Source organism: Pleurodeles waltl, chromosome 1_1, assembly GCF_031143425.1.
Source record: "Pleurodeles waltl isolate 20211129_DDA chromosome 1_1, aPleWal1.hap1.20221129, whole genome shotgun sequence".
Taxonomy (NCBI): Eukaryota; Metazoa; Chordata; class Amphibia; order Caudata; family Salamandridae; genus Pleurodeles; species Pleurodeles waltl.
In genome coordinates this window covers 283,933,954-283,955,358 of record NC_090436.1, presented here as the reverse complement: position 1 = coordinate 283,955,358, position 21,405 = coordinate 283,933,954, and the positions used below count along the sequence as shown (strand labels likewise).

The 21,405-nt window shown below is 41.3% G+C and overlaps 1 protein-coding gene across 1 annotated transcript in view; it reads right to left on the bottom strand.

Moving 5' to 3' along the window:
* ITGA2 (integrin subunit alpha 2) overlaps positions 1–21,405 on the bottom strand; it is a 475,911-nt gene that overhangs the window by 184,548 nt on the left and 269,958 nt on the right. Inside the window, exons 13-16 of the mRNA XM_069221707.1 lie at positions 19,648–19,791; positions 16,053–16,256; positions 14,167–14,297; positions 3,953–4,092 (exon numbers count right to left, since the gene is read on the bottom strand). Coding sequence (XP_069077808.1) covers positions 3,953–4,092; positions 14,167–14,297; positions 16,053–16,256; positions 19,648–19,791 — 619 coding nt within the window. The remainder of the gene's footprint in view (positions 1–3,952; positions 4,093–14,166; positions 14,298–16,052; positions 16,257–19,647; positions 19,792–21,405) is intronic.

Sequence of the window (21,405 nt, the reverse complement as noted above, 5' to 3'; positions counted from 1 at the left end):
GAGCAGCAATGCTTTCAATGCGAGCAAGAGGAAATCTACGTGAAGTTACATTCTTGAGTTTAATTTTAACCTGAATGGACCAGCCAGGTAATTTTTTTAGAAGCATTTTGCATAATTATGTGTAATTTTGTGGTCATTTCACGTAATTACTTTAAAGCAAATTACAGGAGTTTTGCATACCCCTTGCAAGGCACCTTGAAATTTTGTGTTCCTTGGAATTTGATCACATTTATGTGTAAAAGCCCAATGTGACACTACTGCAGTACTCAAAATATGACATAATTGTCGTAGTTTGGGCTCTTGCTCTGGGCAAGACTGCTGGTTTAAGGAGGACAGTACTTTCCTACTCTACTGCTGTCCCAACCTTACCGGCTCACTAGCAGCACCTCACCAGAAACACAATAGTAAAAGGTGATTTGTGGCAGCCTTTACGCATGGACTCGAGAATAAGACATCTCAGGGAGTGTCGTGGTTAAACGGAGATTACCCCTTTCTCACAGATATATCATGTCTCATACAAACACAGGCAATGACAAAGATGCAGTAAAGTTTCAATAGTTTTTATTTTACATAAATGCAATTTGCGATACGTTGCATGGGCTGCAATGATTAGGATAATGAATAATGCAAGAAATAGAATTTTGAAGACAAGAGTCATTATTACAAAGACCCCCACAATCTTGCAATGCATAGGAAAGACATATGAGATGTACAATGCCCTAATACCCTAATGTGAAAGGCCTAACCTCCCACCTAAAGGAGAGCTGGGCTTGTTAAACCTAATCTGCCAATAGCATGTCCATGAGAGGAGCCCCCAACCCTTGTTACCTTGGAATGAGGTCTATATCTCAGACTCCGCAGGGACACAAAGACTGGGTCAGCGTCAAGATGACGTGCAGCATCGATATCAGCGATGGTGGCAATGCCCTCTGGTCAGAATCCCTCTGATTATCTGTCTAAAGTGCAATGTATTTATACAGATCTACAAGGACCCCTGACATAGGTGTGTTCCCAAACAATAGATAACAGACATGCTTGGGACGACAATTAATATAAACAATCCCTCGAAAGTATAGAGAGGGAAACTCCCTAAGTGTGAACACCTACTGTTTGTTTGTCTTTGTTGCTTGATCTTGATGCCTTAGCGCAGTGACACTGATAATGTAACTCATAACAAGTGGCCTAACTGTAAACAAGGCAGCCATCTTAGAAGAATTAAATAATTAAATGGGCTAAGACAGAGCAAGCTAAGTAGGTTAAAAGTCACTAGGTGACGGGGGCACGAGTCTGCAAGCCAGAGGCTAAGCTAACTCATGTTATCCCATTAAAAAGAACTAGGATTCACCACATAATCACTGCGTGGGATAGCATTAACTGTTGATAGGAGGGTAATAAGTGAAGAATGCACCACATGATATGCAGCAGGTAGACCGACTTGTCAGGGACAGCAATGAATAAAGTTTGAAAAGAAAGGTCTTTGTCAGAAACGATGACCAAGTTTCATACATTCGATGTGGGCAGGGAGGAGGAAGCTCAAAAGTGGCGGCCAATAGAATAATCCACATGGCCTTGAAGTTGGATCTTCGTCTTTGCAGGCTTCAAACATAACCAGTTTTAAAGCATGAATTTTTAGATAGTTGCAACAGTCTATAACTTGAATACTCCACTAATACTGCAGTTTTGTGGGAATTTGCATACCGTCCTTATACATTAAATAATTAAGATTTCAGAAATGCAACAAAATGGGCCACGTATGTATTAAATAATGTATGAGATGATTGAGAACCTTGTGGTACATTAGATAAAAAATGGTGAGAAAATATAGAAATGTGTGCAGTTTCACCTAAGGCAAAAAGAATGTCTTGAAAGATATGAGCAACCTAAGCGGCAATCCTTTGGTGCCCATCACATTTCAGAGGCTATGTAAAAGAAAGTTATTGTCTTCATTATTAAATGCTTTGGACATAACGAGTAAGTCTGGTATTCAGGTGTAGCTATGATTTCTGTAGGAGAGCAAATCTTCTCAGTTGTTGTGGATGATATTGTTTTCAAAGACATGGCTGGCTGGAAACATGGCTCATAGCCATGACTCAATAAAGGTGCTGTTCAGCAGAGGACATTAGACACAGTTATGTTGCGTTCAGTCTAACAGTATGGCTTCATTATGTTTTCACTAGGCCTGATCAGAGTTTGTGGAGTTCTGCTATGTGGAACTCCTCGAAGTGCTGGAAAAACGCTCGTGGTTTGTGGAGTTCCGTGAGTGACAGAGTGCAGTAAGTTATGCTGCTTGCGCTGATTTTGGTGCCAGGAGTTTGTCCCGCACTGTAAAATCAGGGTAAATGCCACAAAGCCCAACATAAAAGGGAGCTGCTTCTTTCTGCCGCTCCAGTAGATTTTCTACTCGAGCAGCAGCTTCCGAACGCGAGTGGCAGGATTATTACCTTGAGCAGTAGTGACCTGCTGCAACTGCCCACATGGAGAAATCTCGCAGGAAGGTAGTCTAGCAGTGATTTTCCTTGCTCACACTCGCGAGCCATGTGAGAGATAAAACTCCACTCTGTGGAGTTTTTAAGAACTATGGGCTTAGTAAGGAGCTCGGAGTGGGCAAAACTCTATGAACTTTGCCGACAGAGTGAAATTCATCGACCACCCATAGTTTTCTTCAACTCTGAAGTAATGTTTTTATTTTTTAGAAGGATCATTGGTTTCTCATTTTCCAATACTATCAATTTCCAAAAGAATATTGTCATATCATTCATACAAAGGCTGGAAAGTTAGCAGAAAATCTTTATTTCATGGAACACTTGTGGTAACAGACTTTGAAATGGTGGTCCATGTTACTCACTTACAAGCTCAGGGTCCAATTTAATTTTTGGTGGATAGCAGATCCTCCACCAAGGCAACAGAGTAAATAACTCTGCGGCCCAGATGGAGATGCAGTCTGCCAAATTTTGAAATGTCCCATGATCCAGCAGACATTTCAAACATTGACAAGAACCGCAGAGACTGAGGTTTATGTTACTTCATTGGGAGTTTGATCGACAACTGACTCCATCAATATGACAGAGCATATTGTTGGAGTGGTCCATCAAAGAGGGATTTTCTTTTTAAAAATAAAAAATAAATTATGCCCCTGCCATGGGAATTTTTGTCTGTGGCAAGGGGGAATTAAACACTTTCCAGTGCCCCTTATCAGTGATGGGCATTGGACAACAGCTGTATACCCACCCATCTAAATTAGATGGGCCGTGATACAGCCAAACCTCCAACAACTCTGACTCTGACAGGCTGTTGGAGAAGTTTGACCACAAAGGACACGGAGTAGACTCTGCTACCATCAAACTATGATTGGCCTGAATTTAAATTGGGCGGGCGGATCATTATGTTGGCGTGGAAGGCATTTCAATGCTGTTGTGACAGAGCTCCCTCTCCGCCAACATATACATCGCACATTAGGCTCCAAGTCTTTGCTGGACTACAGGTATGCGCACCAGGGCTCCTACAGTTAATAATACATGGTTGATTTTCTTTTTTTTCCAAGAAAAAAAAATGTGCTTTATTCATGCTGACTGTGTAAGGTGGTAGGCACCTCTGCTTGTATTTTGGGGACCTGAACTTATTTTTCATCAGCAGACATGGACCCAGAGGGAGTGGGATAAAGGCAGACAAGGGAGAAAGAAAGAGGAAAAACAAGATAGAAAAACAGTGACAAAATGAGAACAGTGATGAAAAACAACAGCATGAAACAGATAAGAAAAGGCAATAGATGCATCCAAAATAGGCAACCATGGCACTCTGCAAGCTCAGAATTCTGCAGCAGTGGTGCCAGGCTCCAACACAAAACAACTGTGATGTGGGGTAGGACTGTAAAAGCTTATATCCCTATCTTCAATACTGTACGAACAACATGCATCACAGTAGCAGACAACTAAAAAATCTTTAATGACCTTACCAACATTATTTGTAGAACCTGCTGGTCGGAACTGGGCTTTGAGGCAGATTTTAACAGTCACCTCTGCATTCTTGTTGTAGAGAATTATCTTATCAGGTTTGAACTCTGCTGTCACAGACACATCAGAAATGCTCATAGACCTGAAACACAGGAAAAGATGATAATAAGTTACTGTCTGGGATTCTAGGAAAGTGGTAAGATCGCAGACCTGTAAAAATATCGCATTTCACACCTCAAGGCTTCATAACAATAAACAAATAACTCTTTATAAGCAGGTACCAGGCACTGACACCAGAATCTATGTCCTTGCCTCTTATTGCCTTTAAAATTATTTTTTCAAAACAGCCTTTTGTTCGAATGCTCTGATGAGTCGGTGCATAACGTTTCCAAAAGATATGAAGTGACAATTCATTCCCTTTGTATAACAGCTTTTGGCAACAGAGCTCGTGCATCCAATATAGATTTAAATGGGTTCTGGGTATGCCCCTTGCACGTATTTCGAGGACACTCTAGTTTATCTTCATTCCCTGCTCCTGATTCAATGACTCTCCTCTCTGTTCTTGTGCTTGGCCCGTCCAGCAAGCATTTTGGTCTCATTATGTTTTCACTAAAAGCAATATATCTTTTGCTGCTTTTGCTGGCAGTTCTCTCTGTGTTCTGTCTCTCTCCCTGTTCCCCCTTGCTATTTCCTATTCCTATCCTCTTTATTTATATTTTGGATTTTTCCCTCCAGTTTGCCCATACCTCTTGTGCTCTATCCACTGCTGTATCTGCAGAACTTTTAATGATTCCAGTAGGGCTGCCATTGGAGGCACATGTGGGTGCCTTTGCCCACACTAGGTGAATGCTTTTTCTTAAAGTGAAAGAAACGTAATCTATGATGCCCACTGCGCGCACAGCTGTGCTGCCGTGTTGTAAAGCTTCTTGATTTCGGAAAAAAATACATTTTTTATTTTGGTGGGTCTGCCAACTGGACTTGCAGTCATGACAAATACTGTATCTGTCTTCTATAATGAAGGCTGTATATGACAGGGTACACTTTAGAAGACTGAAAGCAGAGGCACAGCAAGTGGGTATGTAGCAGAGACCACATCTTCTTTTGTCCACCTTTTGTAGAATGAGGCTGACATTGCTATTTTATATAACATATTTGAAAAACAGTACAACGCAAGCCAGATGGGTGATTAAAAGCAGAATTCACACCTTTTATAATTTTGTGGAATACTTCTTTACCATAAATGTTTCCACATGGATTAGGTGTCAGCTGCTTGACTGGGGACTTAGCTGAGAAAATCATTGCTGCCTCAGTTTGCATTACTGAGGAAGATCATTTGAAAGAGGAACTTTTTCATATCTTTAAGGAAATCCCTAGTCTAATATCTATCACAAAACTATGCAACAACCCCCTTGAAGTCTTAATCATCAAAATCACAGCTGTAACAGCATCTTTTTTTACCTGATTAACCTCACCCAAATAGTATCTTCGTGCTCCGCTCCATTTTGTGATTTATCACCATTCATTAATTAATCAATCCTGGATTTGTAAAGCGTGGCTAATCACCCTTAGGGTCTGAAGGTGCTGACTGTAGGCGTACTGCTGAGTCAAAGAGCCAGGTCTTGAGGTCCTTCCTCAACCGCTTCAGTGATGCAGTCTGCCTGAGCTTGAGGGGAAGTGTGTTCCATATCCAGGCTGCTAGGTAAGAGAAAGATCTTCCTCCTGCTGTATTTTTCAAAATCTTGGGGACGGCTGCAAGGGTAAGCTCGGAGGAACGGGACATCTGTTGGGTACGTAGAAGATGAGGAGGTGGTTAAGGTACGCCGGTCCTATGATGTGCAGTGCCTTCAAGGTGTGGATCAGGAGCTTGTATGTGATTCGCTTGTTGTACAGAGCCAGTGTAGGTCTCTGAGGTGGGAGGAGATTCGGCTGTGTCAGGGGATGTCCATGATGAGTCTGGGTGCTGCATTTTGGACTCTTTGTAGTCTTGATTGAAGTTTCTTGGTAATGCCGGAAATAGAGTGCGTTGCCGTAGTCCAGTTTGCTGGTGATGAGTGTGTGGGTGACTGTCTTCCTCGTGTCGGGGGAATCAATTTGAAAATCTTCCACAAGAGGCGGAGGGTGTGGAAGCTTGATGAGGAGACAGCATTAACTTAGCGTGTGATGATATTGGGAACAACTTGATGTCCTTCACAAACATCCTCTTTATTGCGAGAAGTTTTAAAAGCTACTCCATCTCCTATCTGTCTCAACTCTTTTTCCTTTATGTTTCTGCAGCTTGTCACTTCGCTAACATCTTGATGCCCTTTCCAAAAATCCTCCCTATTCCAGGATGTCTGAAATGCAAAAGTGGTTAGCCTGATTCTCACTGTGCCACTACCTTTTATCATCATGCTAATTAACATCTTCTATCGCCTGGATTAAATCTTAAAATGTGCCATCATCAACCTGGTCATAAGGAAGCCATCGGTCAACCCCGACAAGTTTCAAACTTCTGACTCATTTTAGGCATATCCTGGGTTGCAAAGGCATCTGGAACAGTTGTCATCCTTCAATGTTCCTCACACTCATGTGGCTTTCTCAGTGGATTTCAAGTCAGGTTTCAGATCCTGCAAGGGCACAAAGTCAGTTCTGCTAAATATCAAGGAAGTGCTACTCAATACCTGGGACAAAGGCATATCCTACATATTGATTTTATAATATCGCCCAGCTGTACGCTACTCTATCGACTAGAGGGTGCTCCTCAACAGCATGTCATATTTAGTTGTTATTGGTAGAACAGTATTATTTAGGTTTCTCTTTTTCCCTTTTATTTGGAGATTTGTAAAGCAAACCACCTTGGTTTAACTTCAGAGTGCTTTGGATCAGATGAATGTCTAGCTAATGGAATGTGTGCTGGAGTAGTAGCCCCAACTGAATACATCCAAGTAGTTTTGGGGCTTTTAGGTGACAGGCATTAGACATGAAGGAGAAAACAGTCAGGAACAGGGAGAGCTAGACATAGGTTTACTTGAAGGGGTGGTTTTACTATGATCTTTTGAATTTGGAAAAGTTGTATTCCATTCATAGAGACAGAGATAAAGAGTAAATGTGAGCCTTGCACTGGAAAGGGCCAATGTGTGCATTTCTTTTAATGAGTGATCTGGAATGACAGTAAGTTATGATTGGCAGACTTTGTGCATGTGGTGGGAAGATGAGTGATAAACAACTACACATACTGGTATTTTAGAGCTCAGTGTTGTAAGGATTGACAGATGAGGTAAAATAATTTGAAGTTGCTCATTCTCTTAAAGTGAGCCATTGGAGGGGTGTCGGGCAGGTATGATGTAATCATGTCATGTCAGGACAACAGACTATTTACAGTTTAACTATTTAGTTTTTGAAGTACACAGTAGAGCACCATCCCACATTTGCGCTTGTGATACCTTAGTGTGCAATGTGTCACACATGAGGCATGCAATCATCAGAAAATTGACAATTATTTTAATATGAATGTTTTTCTTTGCCCTCACTGAAAGCAGTTTGAAGTGAAAAAACTATACTTGGCTGTTTTATTATGAATAATGTGATGTGTACACACAAATTCTCTCTCTCTTGCTCTCGCTGTCTTTCTCTCTCTCTCTTCATGCATCCTTTTCTCCTCTGGGAAAAGGAGAACCACTGTTTAACCCCTTCGCTGCCAGGCCTTTTCCCCCTCAGGTGCCAGGCCTTTTTTTTGGCTATTTGGGGCAGGACGCTTAGGCCGTTGTAACTTTTTGTCCACGTAAGCTACCCACGCCAAATATTCATCCTTTTTTTTCAACACCATATGGATTCTAGAGGTACCCCGACGTTGTGGGTTCTCCTGAAGATGACCAAGAAATTAGCCAAAATACAGTCAAAATTTTAAATGGGAAAAAGGACTGCAGAAGGTGGCTTGTGGTTTTTTCCCTGAAAATGGCATCAACAAAGGGTTTGCGGTGCTAAAATCACCAGCATCCCAGCTTTCAGGAACAGGCAGAGTTGAATCAGAAAACCCAATTTTTCAACACAATGTTGGCATTTTACTGGGACATACCCCATTTTTATGATTTTTTGTGCTTTCAGCCTCCTTCCAGTCAGTGACAGAAATTGGTGTGAAACCAATGCTGGATACCAGAAACTTAAACATTTCTGAAAAGTAGACACAATTCTGAATTCAGCAAAGGGTAATTTGTGTAGGTCCTACAAGGGTTTCCTACAGAAAATAACAACTGAAATAAAAAAATATTGAAATTGAGGTGAAAAAACAGCCAGTTTTCTCTGTGTTTTACTCTGTAACTTTTTCCTGCGATGTCAGATTTTTTAGGGTAATATACCGTTACGTCTGCTGGACTCTTCTGGTTGCGGGGATATATAGGGCTTGTAGGTTCATAAAGAACCCTAGGTACCCAGAGCCAATAAATGAGCTGCACCTTCCAGTGGGTTTTCATTCTATACCGGGTATACAGCAATTAATTTGCTGAAATATAAAGAGTGAAAACTTTAGAATTTCCAAAATGGGCAAAAGATAAGGTGTTGAGGAGCAGTGCTTATTTGCACATCTCTGAATTCCAGGGTACCCATACTAGCATGTGAATTACAGGGCATTTCTCAAAGAGACGTCTTTTTTACACGCTGTCTCATATGTGGAAGGAAAAAAGGTAGAGAAAGACAAGGGGCAATAACACTTGTTTTGCTATTCTATGAAGCCCATGTTTCCCGATAAAAATGGTACCTCACTTGTGTGGGTAGGCCTAGTGCCTGCAACAGAAAATGCCACAAAACACAACGCGGACACATCACATTTTCCCAAAGAAAACAGAGGTGTTTTTTGCAAAGTGCCTACTTGTGGATTTTGGCCCTTAGCTCAGCCGGCACCTAGGGCAACCTACCAAACCTGTGCATTTTTGAAAACTAGACACCTAGGGGAATTCTAGATGGGGTGACTTGTGGGGCTCTCATCAGGTTCTGTTACCCAGAATCCTTTGCAAACAGCAACATTTGGCTAAAAAAACACTTTTTACTCACATTTCTGTGACAGAAATTCTGGAACCTGAGAGGAGCCACGAATTTCCTTCCACCCAGCGCTCCCCCAAGTCTCCCAATAAAAATTATACCTCACTTGTGTGGATAGGCCTAGTGCCCGTGACAAGAAATGCTCCAAAACACAACGTGGACACATCATATTTTTCCAAAGAAAACAGAGGTGTTTTTTGCAAAGTGCCTACCTGTGCATTTTGGCCTCTAGCTCAGCCGGCACCGACTAAAACCTACCAAACCTGTGCATTTTTGAAAACTAGAGACCTAGGGGAATCCAAGATGGGGTGACTTGTGGAGCTCTCACCATGTTCTGTTACTCAGAATCCTTGCAAACCTCAAAATTTGGTTAAATAAACACTTTTTCATTAACATTTCGGTGACAGAAAGTTCTAGAGTCTGAGAGAAGGCACAAATTTCCTTCCGCACAGAGTTCCCCCAAGTCTCCCGATAAAAATGATACTTCACTTGTGTGGTTCGACCTAGTGCCCGCAACAGGAAATACCCCAAAACACAACGTGGACACATCACATTTTTCCAAAGACAACAGAGGTGTTTTTTTCAAAATGCCTACCTGTGGATTTTGGCCTCTATCTCAGCTGGCACCTAGGGAAACCTACCAAACCAGTGCATTTCTGAAAACTAGAGACCCAGGGGTTTCCAAGATGGGGTGACTTGTGAGGCTCTCACCAGGTTCTGTTATCCAGAATCCTTTGCAAACCTCAAAATTTGTCTAAAAAACTATTTTTTTTCACATTTCGGTGACAGAAGGTTTTGGAATCTGAGAGGAGCCACAAATTTCCTTCCACCCAGCGTTCCCCCAAGTCTCCCTATAAAAATTATACCTCACTTGTGTGGGTAGGCCTAGTGCCCGTGACATGAAATGCCCCAAAACACAACGTGGATACATCACATTTTCCCAAAGAAAACAGAGGTGTTTTTTGCAAAGTGCCTACCTGTGGATTTTGGCCTCAAGCTCAGCCGGCACCTAGGGAAACCTATCAAACCTATCTTTTCTTAAAACCAGACGCTTGGGGGAATCCAAGATGGGGTGACTTGTGGGGCTCTCACCAGGTTCTGTTACCCAGAATCCTTTACAAACCTCAAAATTTGGCACAAAAAAACCCACTTTTTCCTCACATTTCGGTGACAGAAAGTTCTGGAATCTGAGAGGAGCCACAGATTTCCTTCCACCCAGCGTTCCTCCAAGTCTCCCGATAAAAATGGTACCTCACTTGTGTGGGTAGGCCTTGTGCTCGCAACAGGAAATGCCCCAAAACACTATCTGGACACATCAAAATTATCAAATACAAAACTACCTGTTTTTGCGGGAGGGCACCTGCGTTTTTGGTCCTGGGCTCAGCAGCCATCTAGGGAAACCTACCAAACCCAGACATTTCTGAAAACTAGACACCCGAGGAAGTCCAGGGAGGTGTGACTTGTGTGGATCCCCCAATGTTTTCTTACCCAGAATCCTCAGCAAACCTCAAATTTAGCTAAAAAATCTAATTTTCCCACATTTCTGGGTGGGATCACCGCACCGGGACAAATTTCCTAACACCCAATGTTCCCCTCAGACTCCCTGTAAAAATGATACCTCACTTGTGTAGGTGGGCCAAGTACTTGTGACAGGGAAGAGCCAAAAACATGTTGAAATTGAGGGGGAACCAAAGTGGGTCCAAAAGGGCAGTTGGAAAAAAAAAATTGTAGGCTGACAAGTGCAGCAACATTTTTATCGGTATAGATGAGACAATGCTGGGTGGTAGGAATTTTGTGGATTTCTGCAGATTCCGGAAGGTTCCATCACAAAAATGTGGGAAAAATGTGTGCTTTCCAGCAAAGTTGCAGGTTTGCAGGGCATTGTGGGTAAGGAAATGGTGCGGGGTGTATGTGAAGCACACCACCATGGAATCAACCAGATGTTTAGTTTTCAGATGTGTCCAGGTCTTGTGGATTTCTCTACATTGCAGCGTCCCAAAGTAAAAAAAAGTGCAGCCCTCACCATTCCAAGTGGGACGATTTTGAGAGTTACCAAGCTCTCATGGCCCAAATGTAAAACAAAAAACAAAAATAATCAACTGTCCTCTTGCTTGCCATGGGATAAGATGTTTTAGTATGCGGGGGAGAGCTGAAAGACTGTTAGCCCCTTCAGTTCGGGTGGGAGCATAACCAGGCCCATACTGGTTGGTAGCCACCACCCCACTATTTTCTTTTCTTTTTTTTTATTCCCTGGCATCTAGTAGACTTTCTGTCCCCCCGGGGTGTGGATCGGGGGTAATTGCCCAATCTGCTCATTGGTGGGCAGAACGACTTTGACCCCATTTATTTGGGGTGGGGGTATGGCCATACCCCCCAACCTTCTATTTTGAAAAGAAAATCTTCCCTGGTCTCTGGTAGGCTTTCTGCCCCCCTTGGGGGCAGATAGGCCTTCCAGAAATAGGCCAATCTGCCCCCAATGTGGGCAGCTATGGCCAACAGTAATGTGCCCCCATGGGGAGCGACTCTTTGCATAAGGAGCTGCCCCACAAACAAAACACACACATACACACACACCAATCCATGGTGTCTAGAGGTTTCTGCCCCCTTTGGGGACAGATTGGTCTAACACAAATAGGCCAATCTTCCCCAAAGGGGGGCAGAAATGGCCTAAATACAATTTGCCCCCCAGGGGAGCGACCCTTGTCTAAGTGGTCGCTCCCCATACATAAAAACATAAAGTAAATACAAAAATATATATATCCCTGGTGTCATGAGGTTTCTGCCCCCCTGGGGGCAGATCCGCCTAATTATATTAGGCAGATCTGCCTCCGGGGGGGGCAGAAAAGGCTTTAAAATATTTTGCCCCCCAGGGAGTGGCCCTTGCTTAAGGGGCCACTCCCATTATGCGTTAGTGTAAAAAAAAAAAATGTCCTGGTGACTTGTGGTTTCTGCCCCCGGGGGGGGGCAAAAATGGCCTAAAATACTTTGGCCCCCCCAGGAGCACCCCTTGCCTAAGGGGTATCTCCCCACACATACAAAAATAAAAATAAACAAAAAAAATGAAATGATGTGAGAGACACGAAAGGAAAGGAAAAGTCTTTCCTTTCTTGGCCCTCCCGCCCAACCTCCCGGTCAGAAGAGAAATGCAAAAGCATTTCTCTTCCGGGAGTGCGATCCGAGGTGACCGTTGATGAGGTCAGCGTGCGATTTGCACGCTGACGTCATCAGACATCACTGGGGGGCGGGGACAGGGGTGAAAGGGGAAGCGATTCCCCTTTCATCCCTGACGGAGGGGTGTGGGTGGGGGTCCCACGGGGAGCACTAGCGATTCTCCCGTGGGCCCGGTGCAGGACAAGTTGGTCTCGTCCCAGGCACACGGCAACCGTGTGCCTGGACGAGACCAGTTCATCCAGGGCACGGGAGGGGTTAAAATGGTGGTGCTAGTTGCTCAGAGCTGTCAAAGTAGACAATAGAAAGCAGCACACAGTCTTCATTCTCCTCTCGGTTTCCGCTGACATCTGTATTGTAGGCTGTGCACCTGTCTCTTTCCCCACTTCCCTTCGCTCTCTCGCTCTCACACATTTCATCTCCTGTTTCTGCAGTTTCTGCGTGTCCCGCTCTTCCTATCTTTACCTACTTATAATCTCTGTAATCATTTCTCAATAGATGCCTGTTTCTCCACACTGTCCATAATTCGTCTCCCTATTCACCTGTCCTGCCCTCATTTATCTTGCCTCACAGTTTCTCTTTTGTGTGCTACTCCATCCTCCTCTGTCCCATCTTGTTTCCCCTCATGTTTCTCCAGCTTGTCTCTTCACTAACTCCTTCTTACCACCCTCTTTCGTCCTGTTTCTACTGTCCACACTGCAGCATACCATCTCTCCCACTGAGTCTTTATTTCTCCTCTCACAGACTAGAATTGGGTTGACGTCCATCTACCACTACTGCTTACCAAATACAACACAGGTTCTGATGAAGTACTTCTGTTAAACCTCTTCCACGATTGCAAGCTGGATGTCTTTCATCAAATTTACTAAGCCAAAAATGTGAACTTGTTATATCACAAGATATTTTGAGCAAATTACTTTTACTCAATGATTACATGATTTTTTTCACTCTCCCTCTTTTTTGTCCCTTCTTACTTCCTATACACATTGACTTTTTTAATTCCCATTATCATTGTTAAATTTGTGCCAAGAAAACACCAACCCATTTTCCTTCTGCTTTAACTCCTGGCCCAACCTCCACCATACGCCCTGACTCCACCCTAGCTCTGTTCTGTTAATATTTTTTTATTACAATTCTTCTGTTCAGTGTTGGGGGACAACTCCTCTTTCCAATGTGTCCATTTTTATTCCTTATTGCCTCTTAGTACCACCAATCTACCCACTCTTTCTATACTACTGTTTTTACTTTTTTATTATGATTTTTCCTCTAACTATTCCTGCTAGCCTTTGCTACCCAGTCTCCTGCACCTTTTCCATTTCTGTTCTTAGATCAGGAAAAATTGCATTGATCCAAATTCCTTCTGTTAAAATTCCCAACGTATAATTTCTTTGCATTTAATATGCCTAACGATGCATTTCTTTTTCTGATGATTTTGCTAATATATCTAACTCCTAATTATAAATTATTAAAATGTACTTTATGGTCTTTGCTTTATGTTGTGTTTTTAATAACCCTTTTTCATCAGCATACTTGTCACTATAACGGATTATCAGCAGAAAGTGGTTTCTCTAAGGTTGTTTGGGCATAACTGATTTTTTTATTTGGGTTGCTAACTAGCATAAATTAAAGCTGCTCAATATATAAATCAGAAACATTAGAAATCGGAATACTTTGACCACGTGTAGCAGTCAGAAGCTTAGAATTGAGCTTCATATCAAACTTTGGAACTGCACCCATTGAACTAATAATTGAAGATCTTTCACCAAGTTTGTGATACAGCAACAATTAATGCTAGCTTTAATGTATCTATAGCTCTATGAGGCTTAATTCTTTTATTTGTACTGCCAGGGAAATGTATTGGTGTCATACTAAATTCTGTCGACAAGTGGGCTTGAGCAATAGAAGGTCGTAGAAGTAGGTTGAAAGCAGTGGGATGCTAATTTGAACCTTCCGGTGTTAATGTGATCATTTTATGTACAAATATAAATTAAAGTATTACTTTGTTATGAAACATTGAAAAGAATCACAGACTCACCATAGTTGAACAACTTTTCCATAGGCGCCAACTGATACATCAGTAATTGAATCACCGTTTAAATCTCTGTAGCCATCCAGTGATCTGCCAAAGAACTGCAGATTTTGATTGAATGTGGATCCATATATTCGCTAAATGAGAGGAACAAATGAATAGATTTTTTGTCCCAAACATCCTAACCACATTAATCAAAGGAAACCTATTAATATTTCCATATTGCAGCCTGCTCATAAAAAACTAATTTTCTACAGGTTTTTTTTCAGCCTAGTTTTACATAAACTTTTCTAGTATGCGGTTCATGAGCAGCACTTTAAATATACCTCTGAAAAACCAACCATGCATGGTTATCACGATGTACAGCAGCCCATTGGCAGAGGGTGTTACATGTAATCACACCTAGAAAGCAATGAACGTTCCCCAAAAGCTTCCCATGCATTCATGACCTGTAGTGATCTACAGCATTAGTTCACAGGGATTGTCTGGATACTCTGTGCCAAACGCATGTGGTAGCAAACTCCTCTTTAAGGCTGCTGTCCGAGCCCCGTTGTTTCCAGACTGAGTGGGAGAAATGCAATTTTTAGGGTTTCCTGCTTTGACATCGATCACATCTTTAAAGTAGACTGAATTCTGCTTCCTTTAAGGTGACTGGGGCCTGTAAATAGGATCACAGTAATCCACTCAATTTCATGTATAACAGTTGCTCATTTTCTATTGAGTGCACTTTTAAATATCAAACTAGGCAGCTTAACTTTCCAGGTTCCAGGCCTTTTGGAAGCCATCATATTTGACAAAGAAGTTCCTGGTCTGACTTGTTCCAGTACTGCATGAAGCACAATTACTCAATGGTCTGCTATTCCAATATTTAGAAAAGGAATATTATCAAAAAACTCTCTTTATGTCTGTCACCCATGGATTGTGCTTACTCTTGTTTTTCGGTCTGGTTTACTTTAACCTATGGTGTTTTGGACTAACCCTTGGTCAACTTGGGATACGGTTATTGTATGTTTTTTAATTACAGCCCATGTCTGCTCTTCTGTGACCTTTTCTCGAAGTAAGCTGCATTTCAATTCTATTTCACCTGCGGTTATTTTGTTAAACTTTCCAACTTCTGCAGCTTGATTTCTCACTCTCTACAGTGCCCCACTGTTCTCTGTCAGGCAGCACTTTCATATAACAATTATGAAGGACACAAACCTAGCACACAAGAGATGACAAGGTACATCCTTGTCTAGTCTGTTGGCTATCAGTGCACCTAAGGCTGTTCTGTTAACCTTGCTCATCTGCTGGGGGCTTGATACAATGCCTAAATTAGTTTAATACATATTTCTAAATATTTTTGTGGTTCCACAGAAAGTCTTTCTTTTCTCTCAGATGTATTACTGATCAAGCCATATTAACGAGACCTGGACATTGTTTCATTTCAATGTTTATCAGTAGATAAGACTGAATTCATTGTTGCTTGACCTGTATAGTGAAACCTATCTATCTCATTTACCTGTGAACTTGGTAACAACTTTAGAATGTGAACTGTAAAGCAGTATCTGGAGGTTTGGTAAGTATATTTGTTGTATCCATGGTAAAAAGCCTAACAACTCCATACTCTGATGACAGAGGGGAAAAAGTAACAATAAAAAGTCTGTTTCATCTCTGATTTCATCAATGAGTTGTAGCATTGACTTTAAATTTATGAAGTTCCACTTAAACTGTCCTGTGAGATTTTGAAAAATTCTAACATATGAAGAATTCTTGTTTAAGTCACAGAAAAATCCAATTGACTAGTATTAAAAAATGCATCCTTTTATTGAAGCCAAAGTTAAAGTGATAGAAATGTGTGCATACATATTTACACCAGGCACCTAAAATTAGAAGACAAAACTAATTCCTACCTGTGAATACTTGTTCCTTATTGTTCGTTTATGCCCATTGTAAATGTAGACAGCACCAGTATTTTGGTTCTCTAAAGGTGCGCCTACTATGACGTCATTAAAGCCATCCAAATCAACGTCTGCGAGCTCTGCAATGGCAGATCCAAACCGAATGTTCTCCAAACTCTCTGGACCTTCAAGGAGCTCATGCTGATCCAAAATTCCCTTTAAAAAACAAAAAAAGACGAGGATACTGAGAAAAGATATCAACTTTGAAAACATCACTTAAAATGTTAAACTATGGAGGCTGGTTCGAGGACTGTCTGCACTTTTGGTGTGACATAAGACAAGAACCAAGACAATCTAAAGAGAACGCATAACGTGGTTACCAAAGCCATACAAGGAGAGGTTGTAGAATGATGGTGAGGTGTGTATCATAGAAACCTACTAATTCTGAGTGTAAATTAACAACTAACAAACAACAATATTTTCCCCAGCAAAGTACAGTTCATATCACTAGTAGTCATAATGTTTGACTGGCGTGAGGCAGAGGAGCTTGGGGCCTGATTTACATAATAATGTAACAGTTGCAAACCACTGATTTAGTAAATAAGAGGGCATGTGACCGGCAAAACACTTTTTATTGTTTACTCAAGCCAATAAATGATTTGGAGAAGGTTTTCAGAATCATTAAACTGATTGCTTAAGGGATGTATTCATATTTTGTGACTGAAATATGGTTGCAAAACATTATTTTACCACCACATCCAAATTGGTTGGAAGCCATTTACAAATCAGAAGGGGGGGTCACCAGAGGATCCCTTTCCCTCTGAGAATTTTGACTAAACCCCTTTTAGGTTAATGGTCGCCTCGTGAAAATCTTTGGTTAAACCTTTTCATTTATTTATAAAATGGACTGCATTAAAAACAAAAAAGTTTGCTTTATTTAAAAGCAGTCACACACATGGTGGTCTGCTGACCCCAGCAGGCTGCTTTGTTCATATTAATGAGGTAGGTCAAACTGCAACCCACTATTATTCGGAATTTTGGGAATTAGTACACAGGTTGGTTCCCACAATTCCTTACCATTCGCAATATGCAACCACATTTTGCAAACAGAAAATTTGTAAATCAGGCCCATGGTCTTAAAGTAAGAGTAATGAATTAATTGAATACCTTTTCAGTGGATTTGTCAGGAGATCGGATGGCATTCTGCCGTGGAGCGTGTTACATACTGCAATTATGAGCCCTGAAGAAGTATGTTTGGATGAAACGCGTTGGCTATGAACGATTAGATATTGTCATTGTGGATAAACGAAGAACAAAATGAGCCCATGGCTATTTGAGGTCTAGGGGGTTGGCCCTCACGACCCGTGCACCGAAAAGTGCCATAAATTGCATATACTGTATATAAGAAAGGAAGAAGGTGCGGTTTCAATTCACCTTGATCCCCATTTTTTTAAAGAACATTTTCAGTGGACTCAACTGGCCCAAATAAAGGAAGAAAGTTAAGTAACAGATTCAAAAATGACGTTCCGATTTATTGCACATAGCGACTGGATTATCTTCCAGCTGACAGTCAAAAAGGACTGGACCTTTTATCCTTCCTGACAGTGAAACAGCAGTTTGCTAAAGACAAAAGTCAGCACTGGCTCATACACAGAGTGAAAGTGACAGAATGAAGCCATGAACAAGTGTTTTATAAAGAGAACAGAATCCAAAAGCAAACCATGTATCCTTGAAAGTGCAGACATTAAAACTGCAACAGAGTTTTAACTGTGCTATAGAAAGAACAGAAATACTAGAGAACCACACTCTCTGGAGCTCTCAATGATGGGAAACTGCTTTCCAAGACCAGATCAGCCAAATAATTATGCTGAATCTTAAGCAAACATACTGATGTCAGGAACAGCTTCTTGGAAGAATCAGAAACGGAGAGTCTCTGCCTGAATTACTGATAGTAAGACTGTCTGCTACTAGGAGATCTATACTGCGGCTGTGCCAGATGTGGTTTCGGCTAGCAGATGTGAAGGAGGATATGTTTGGAGGATATTGATGAGTGAGTACAAGCTTTACTCACTGACCATTGTCAGCAACTGCAAAGGTGTCATTATAGAACTAAATTTAGAGAATGCAAGGTTCTTCTTGGTTAAAACCTTAAGGATGTCCCCTTAGGGGACTTTCATTTCTTTACAAGTCCCCTTGATCTTGCCTATACTTCTTTCATGTTTATGATCTATAGATAGAATATCTTATAAAAAGCACTGAAGATTTATCTTCGCCATCAAGCCTATTCCATAAAATGTGCCAAACCTACATTTCAGACTTGCATTACATTCCAGCCTCACAGAAGACTAACTTCACAGTGAAGCAACTTGGAACTATCCAATGTTTTAGCTAGATCATAATACCACACAATACACATGCATGCATGTGAACTTGTAATTGAATTACATGTTATCTCCTAAGTGCAGACACTTGTTTGCAGTAACCAGGATCATTCATTGTATTTCTGTTGTGTTAAATGTAGTCATAAGTAAGGATCTGTGGTCACGTGTCAAACCAACAGTAATCGCCAACATTCATAATGAATCTGTTCTGTTGAACTAATTCATAACTAATGAGATGCAGTGCATTTTGAAGTCTCTTGATTATCAATTTTGCTATTGTTCTGAGCTCTCCACTATTGGACCTATGTCTTCATGTTCTTGGAGCAGCAAATTGATTTAATATAGCTCAGAAGAGGTGGGTCTCATGAGCTTGTGTTATTACAAAGCACACCCTAAAAGTGTGGAAGCCATGCATGCTCTTGATGAAAGAGGACTGGATTTTTAGATATTTAGAGGGTGATGTATCACACGCTTAAATGTAATGGGAAGTATAACATTATGTGGCTATCAATTAACCTCTTGAATCATTGGTGTATGTTCTTTTGTTTTTCCAAATAGTTTTTTAAAATGTGTTAAAGGTATAAATGTAGCAATTAATATATCTGGCAGAATACATAAGATAATCATGTGGTGAAGGTCCTAATTAAAGGTTGTATTAAATGTTTTTAAAAAACACTACTTTATTGAAAATAGCTTGTTTTAAACTGTCCTTATCTTGATGTTGGCTTTTGCCTCAAACTTTTACACATTACAGTTAGGCACTTGTCCCTCAAACGTTTACATATTATAATTAGACATGTATTGTTCAGGCAGATATTTTACAATATGCCCAAACAAATGGGGATTCTGTATCAAACAGGGATCGCAAGCTATGGCTATTACAGAGAACTCTAGTAACTCAACATGGAAAAATATGCCATTATTCAACATGGACAGCACACTGATGATGTTTGTATGTTTGTATATATTTATCTCTGGTATTTGTATAGTGCAAACCTAGCTAAAAGGCAGTGGATTGGGCTTTGGGGTCAAAGGCAAGATGATTCAAAATTGACAGGGATGTGTTTTTCACTATAGAATGCTCAGTCCTCAGACTGGTAGTCTGCCCTTTGGATTCCAGTTGTTAAGACTCATGAATTTCAGAATAATATGAGAGTCATAATCGTGTTATATTAGGATCAGCAGTTAGATCTTTTGGAATTTCAGCATGTCAAAATATACTGTACCTTGGTGATAGAAAACAGATAGACTCGGCCTTCTTCCTTCTTTAGCCCGTTCATGAACATTGGAGCTCCAACTAGTAGCACATCTGTTACTGAATCTCTGTTTACATCCACTGAGCAAAGGACGCTTCCGAAGTAGGAGCCCACCTGGAAACAATTACAAACAGCCTTACTGTTACAATTTTCTTTACTAATGCACAGTCTCAAGCATTGTACAGGATGGGCAGAAATAAGGGCACTTTAACTTTAACAAAGAACATTAAGGGCCAGATGTAGCAACATCACAATTTGCCAGTTGCAATTCTGAATGTTGGATGGTGTCCCTGACACCATCTGCAATTCGCAAGGGGGTCGCAAATGCCCACCTCATGAATAATCATGACGTGGGTCGCAATTTGCGACCCCCTTGCGAATGGTGGCCCTCACAGGGATGGTGGCCTGCTGCAGACAGCAGACCACCATGTCTGTAACTGCTTTTTAATAAAGCAGTATTTTTTTTTTTTTGTAATGCAGGCCATTTTCCTTAAAGGAAAACGTGATGCATTACAAAAACGAAAAATGAAACGTTTGCCATTCATTTTTTCAGAGCAGGCAATGGTCCATAGGACCACTGCCTGCTCTGAATTTTTTTTTTAAGTGCCATTCTCAACGGGGAAGAGTTCCCATGGGGACCCCTTCCCTTTTGCGAATGGGTTACCACCCATTTCAAAAGGGTGCAAAATGCGATCGGTTTGCGGTCACAAACCAAACCTGCATTGCACTGCGACTCGCAATTAGGAAGGGAACACCCCTTCCTAATTGCGACTCGCAAACCGGTTTGGCGATTCAGTAACCAGGTTACCGAATCGAAAAACAAGGTTTGTGCATTGCGATGTGCTTTTTGCACATTGCAAACAGCGAAATTCGCTGTTTGCGACGTGCAAAAAGCTTTCTACATCTGGCCCTAAGCTCTTCCTAGAACTGCCATTGACTCATGATTTAAGACAAAACCCTTCTGTAAAAACAGCAAGAGCTGTAATATAAACACATGCGCTGGTTCTGAACAGAACCGCTCATCTGTTTTTAAGGCATTGCACTTTCTAAGGTACATAGATTTAATTCGCAAATTATCTGGCATAGTGCATGAGCCACAGACAGGACAGCTTGGAACCAGAGAATGGCAAAGAATCCTCCCTGTTTTAGAGCTGTGCTGTCTCCAGCTCATATCCCAGTAGCCAAATGGAGAGTTTACCCTCTAACTGATCCGGTTTTCTTTATGAGAAATGGGCTCACATCTGGATATCATTTAATAAAAATTATTCCTGACAATTTGTCTTTCGTACACTGTGTCACTGTTTTTCTGATTGCACGGTCTGTGATTTTGTGAATGGCAGGATGTGCGACCACAATACACTTTCATACACCATCCCCTATATTGATCTTTGTATCACCATTTAAAGCTTCAAAACAGGAGAAAAAGTGCCCATGAGCAGTACAGGACAGCAAATGAGAGCTTAAGATAATCATGATCCCGCTGATACTATAAAAAACATTCCAAAAGTACTCCTAGAAACGTGTGACAGTCTTAACTATTCAGGAAACGGGTGAGAGTCAAAGAGTTACAAGTGGACTCCTGGAAAAGGCGTGTCAAACATTTTTGTTTGTGGAAGCAGAGCCTGTTGCGCAACTCCCAACTCATTGGGTACCCCCAAACCTTCCATGGCATGCTCACTTTGGAGTGTCCACTCCCTCCCCTGTGAGGAGATTTATTCAGGTGTAATA